Consider the following 5,454-nt stretch of genomic DNA (forward strand, 5'->3'; position numbering starts at 1 on the left):
GTGATAACCTGATCGAAGATCGATGTTTGAATAAAAAATTGAACCTTGCAACTGATCGAATAAGTCATCAATTCTCGGCAAAGGATATCTATTCTTGATAGTCAACTTGTTCAGCTCCCGATAGTCGATACACATGCGGAAACTACCATCCTTCTTCTTAGCAAACAAAACTGGAGCTCCCAAAGGCGAGAAGCTTGGTCGGATAAATCCTTTGTCTACCAGCTCTTGAAGTTGCGTTGACAATTCTTGCATTTCCGAAGGTGCAAGTCGATAGGGTGCCTTAGCTACAGGCGCGGCGCCTGGAACTAAGTCAATATAAAACTCGACTTGTCTTTGTGGTGGCAATCCTCGCAATTCTTCTAGAAAGACTTCAGGATACTCCTCTATGACTGGAATGTCTTCTATCTTTGGCTCAGCGGCTTCTTTGTCAACGATATGTGCCAAGAAGGCAACACATCCCTTCCTTAAACACTTTCGAGCTTTTAAGCAGCTAATGATCCTCAATGGCGCATCACGCTTTTCTCCATGAACTACAATCATCTCTCCATCTGCCATTGGGATACGAATGGTCTTCTCATGACAAACAACCTCGGCTTTGTTGCTAGATAGCCAATCCATCCCTACTACCACGTCGAAGCTTCCCAACTCGACTGGCAGTAGATCTAGTGTAAACTCGTGTTCTCCCAGCTCAATTATGCAACCTCTGAAAACTTCATTCGTTTCAACTAGCTTTCCATTAGCCAGTTCAATTAACTACGGAATGTCTAACTTACTAGCAGTTAACCCAAGCATTTTCTTAAATTCTTGTGATACAAAACTATAGTCGGTACCAGTGTCAAATAGTACAGATGCAAAGCGTTGATTTATAGGGAACGTACCAGTGACAACATTTGGATCCTGGCGCGCTTCCCTTGCACCAATGTTGAAGACTCTTCCTTGTGCTTGGTTCAGTTTTGGGCATTCCCTTTAAAAGTGCCCGATGTCTCCACTATTGAAACACCCCGGTCCTCGACCATTCCCATTTCCATTCCCACCTTGAGCGTTGTTTTGGTTGCGATTTCCACTCCCAGCTTGGTTCACAAAATATCCACGGTTTCCATTTCCACCATTTCCTCCCTGTTGGCGGTTTCCATTACCATTCCCATGGCCTCCATTACCACCACGCCCAGCACCAGTTCCGGCCCAACATGTATCCTTCGAGTGGTCGTTCTTCCCACCTGACTCACATTTCCTTAATCTGCACTGGCCGGATTGATGGCGCTGGCATACCTCACACTTGGGCAGAGTGCCCATATACCCCTTTCCTTTGTTCTCAGCACCGGTTTTAGCCCCGGCCGGTGCGCTTGTCTCACCCTTTTTGTTTGAACTGCTGGTGCCTTGTTTGAAGTTGGAGAACTTCCGCTTGTTCTCCCCCGAAGACTCCACATGGGTCTCTTTCTTCTTCTGATCGGGAACTGAAAACTTGTTCAACTGAATGGCTTCTTCGGTAAGTGCCACGCTGAGATCATTGGCTTTAGTAATCGTTGAAGGCTTGGACGTGGTTACCATGCTTATGATCTGGGGTGCCAATCCCCAGATGAAGCGCTCAATGCGTTTAAATTTGGGTGTGAACATGTACGGCACCACATGGGAATGATCATGGAACCGCTGAACATATTCGATGATTTTTGGGCCTTCCATCTTTAGGTTCCAGAATTCCGTCTCTAGCTTTTGTATCTCAGCTCGCAAACAATACTTCTTCCTCATGAGCTCCTTCAGCTCATTCCATGTTAACGCATATGCCGCCGCTTTTCCCAATGTTTGCACTTGCAGATTCCACCATAATAGGGCACCATCCAGAAAAAGCCCTGATATGTATGTAACTTGTTGCTCAGGGGCACACTTGCTCATCCTCAGGACAAAATGTCTTTTCTGCCCATCCGACGAATGCAGCAGCACCTCCAGTGCCGTCGAAATTTAAGGGCTTACAGTCAAGAAATTGTTTGTAGGTGCACCCTGCACATACGTTCGTATTTACAGATGGTATTAGCGGATGTACTAGAAATATCCAAATGTATCATAATGTGTCTCAAGCGACTTGGACATTACCATTGGGTGGGTTGTTATTGTTGTTGTTGTTGTTGTTTAAAGTATTCCTGCTTGTTTCTGCTTAGGAGGCCGCATACTGTGCTAGCCCCTGGAGTTCCGCCTCAGTAGTAGGCAGGTGTACGTTTCGTCGTGGAGGCGTCTTCGAAAAGATGATCATATTGGTCAGGTCATAGTAAGTCTAGTAAATATGCATATATAATAATATCCATCAACCACATAACATCCCATGTTATAACATAAAACAAATAATTCAACAAAGCATGTAGTGAGAACGTTGCCATTGTGCTTTCATTAATCATGACCACAATTGCGACTTTCTCTCCAAAACAACCTACCTGCATCAAACCAAAAATATAGCTACGCTGGTGGCGGAGGAGGAGGAGGAAGATAAGAGAAAAGCAAACGGCGCATGTGCACCCAATCCTCCTCAAGGGCATGAATAACGCGCAGCAAATAGGCAATACGTTGCTCAGGTGTAAGGAAACGAACATTCGAATCAGGGGATAGCGGGAGGGGAGTGTGTGGTACGGCAAAAGAAGTCTGACAGTGGCATGGGGGAGGACGTGGAGCTCTCTCTAACTCCTGAGTGCGACGACTCAGTGCGTCCTGCTGTAGCTGTAGGGAGATGAGTATGTCCTCTATCGTGTACCCCACATGAAAAGGGTGGTACGGGTCTGATAATGGCATAACATTGGGCGAACATAGAAACGGCTCGCTCGAAGGTACAAAAGATGGTGCAGTATGGGGAAACTGAGAAATGAATGGAACAGCTGATGATATAGGTGGTACAAAGGCAGGCTGCTGCCTCGACGAGCCCTCCCCAGGACGTGGTGGAGGAATGTCCTGGAGGAATGTGATGGGAAGGTCGGTGCGATGGACATCAGAGGTGTGTGGGTGGAAAAGGGGAACATCAATAGGTGCGGAAACAGGTGCTATAGGAGGAGTGACTGGTAGCACGAACGGGGGATAATCATCATCGTCGATCCACCCGTTACGTGTGTCAGCGTATCGAGGGTCGACATGTGTGGCGAATGGTGCATGGTCGACGACAAGTGATGCAAGAGCGGGTGCATCAACAATAGGAACATCCGCCACTGGTGGCGCAATAGGAACATCCGCCACTGTTGGCGCAATAGGAACATCCGCCATTGGTGGCGCAACAATGGGAATATCATCAATAGGTGGTGCAAGGGCTGGTGCATCCACAGGAACAGGGTCGTGCACCGGTACAGGATCAGGAGCAATAACAGGCTCTGGTGACACGACAGGCTCACGGTCGACAAAGTCCATACCAAGGTCGGCAGGTATATCAAGAAACTGATCAATATGAGCCACTGGTGCCTCCAAGGGCTGGTCAATAAGAATAAACTCGATCTCGTGATCGGGATCAAAACCAGGAGGAAAAACTGGATCAAACTCGTCCTCGAACTCATGATCAATCTCAAACTCGTGGGGTGAACCAGGTGCAGCTAACATCGCTATGTCTGAGTCACCGCAAGGAGGGTAGTGCTGCATGCCCCGGTCGTGCAAGGTAGTGGACACCACAAACTCGAACGAGTCTGGACCAGGTGAATCAGAAGGATCCTCCTCCATAGGAGCCTGATCAATAGGAATGACGACATCATCAGCAATCGGGGCCCCACCCTCATGATCGTCCTCAGGGGACCCTCGAAAAGATCGATGTCGTCATCGGACACAACATCCAGTGGCAAATCCTCTACGGGGAATGCGGCAAGTGGAGCAGAAGCATGGATCTCAACAAGAGGTAGATCCCCAGCTAGAATGCCATCAGTGGGCTGAACCTCATCCCCATCAACAGGACCGTCGGCTAAAGGTGCAATGTCTGGCAGGGCAAACGGCTGGAAGTCATCATCATCCGTGCTTGTGGTATCCGACGTGTAAACCTCTCCCTCGGATAGTATCTCATCGTCCGATACAATCGCCATGGGGTCCAATGTTTCTGATACTCCAGTATCAGAAGAAGAAGCCATAGTGTCTGTAACAAAACCACACATATGCACATACATCAACATATAATCAAATAAACAAGTAAGTCACAATAATGCAAGCAAGTAATCATCCTAGTCTTCCCTAGACTATCCCTCCCAGTCTCTCAGACTGAACTCCCTAGCCTCTCAGACTAACTCCCTGGTCTCTAAGAACAACTCCCTGGCCTCTAAGACCAACCTCCCAGTCTCTAAGACTAACTCCCTGGTCTCTAAGACCAACTCCCTGGCCTCTAAGACCAACCTCCCAGTCTCTAAGACTAAACCTCCCCAGCCTCTAAGGCTGGACTCCCTCAGTCTCTAAGACTGAAATATAGATTTTAAGATGTGTAATTGTGCCCTTTTGTTTGTAAAAGGTTTGTTCCCTGGATCTGGACGTTTAGTGTATGCAATGTAAAAATGTTTTCGTGAGAGCCCTAGTGATCATAGTCTAGACTCGAGAAAGAATCCTAGTTCGCTATGATCGAGGCTCTAAGACCAAGCTGTCACACCCTGGCTTTTGCGGAAGCGTGGGTTTATTTGGTGTGACTTCTTAATACCATAGCAATAATCATAACAATGCTATATGAAAATAAAACATAAGATGATCATCCATTCATTAAGTTTAAAGATACCACAACATCATTGTTTGAAAATGTTGACACATAAACCAAGTTACAACCATGACAAGATTAAAACGTGTTCGCATGACACAACAAAAGACTTAAATAAAACGTGGTTTAAAGACATGTAACCCGTCCAGATAAGGGTTACACCTCCTAAACCTGGATGATATCGTTATTCACTACGCAGCTTGACACAATTGCACACTTCGCCGGATCCATTAATTTCCTGAAATACATGTAGTTTGAAAATCAACAAAAGTTGAGCGAGTTTATGTAAAAGTGAGTATGTATAAACCTTCAAAGTATGAATAAAAAACCCTGGTATGTAGCAATAAGGAAAAAGAGATCACCAATGGGTTGCAAAGCCACTGGTATGTGTGAAAATGTGCAGGAAGACTCAAACCTAGCAAATTTGTTACCGGGCTTCGGCTGTAAGACACAGTCACCTCTATGGGCCGCCCCGGCCTCATGGGTGTGGGCTCGCTACACCAAAATAGATCTATCACTTATGTCTCTCGGTCCTAACAACAAGGGTTGATGGCCTTAAGTGTTGTACCCACCCTTCACATGATCTAGTAGTAAACCCTCCTTAAGCTAACCATACCATGTAATAAATGTTTGTAATAATTGTAACATGTATTTCACCCCTGAAGTATAAAACTGAAAACAGTTAAAAGAAAAGGGGGACATGAACTCACTATACTTCGACCTCTGAATCGAATCGTCAACCCAAACTTTGTCTGCTACGCGACGAC

The 5,454-nt window shown here is 46.2% G+C and overlaps 1 protein-coding gene across 1 annotated transcript; it reads right to left on the bottom strand.

The window, feature by feature from the left end:
- Positions 1 to 2,445: 2,445 nt before the first annotated feature.
- On the bottom strand, positions 2,446 to 4,079 carry LOC110898715 (calphotin-like). Its single transcript, XM_022145549.1, has 2 exons — positions 3,732 to 4,079; positions 2,446 to 3,687 (listed from the first exon to the last, which is right to left on the bottom strand). The coding sequence occupies exons 1-2, from the start codon at positions 4,077 to 4,079 to the stop codon at positions 2,446 to 2,448; spliced, it is 1,590 nt and encodes a 529-aa protein (XP_022001241.1).
- Positions 4,080 to 5,454: the final 1,375 nt, after the last annotated feature.

The sequence above is a fragment of the Helianthus annuus genome, chromosome 4 (genome assembly GCF_002127325.2).
Source record: "Helianthus annuus cultivar XRQ/B chromosome 4, HanXRQr2.0-SUNRISE, whole genome shotgun sequence".
NCBI classification, from domain to species: Eukaryota; Viridiplantae; Streptophyta; class Magnoliopsida; order Asterales; family Asteraceae; genus Helianthus; species Helianthus annuus.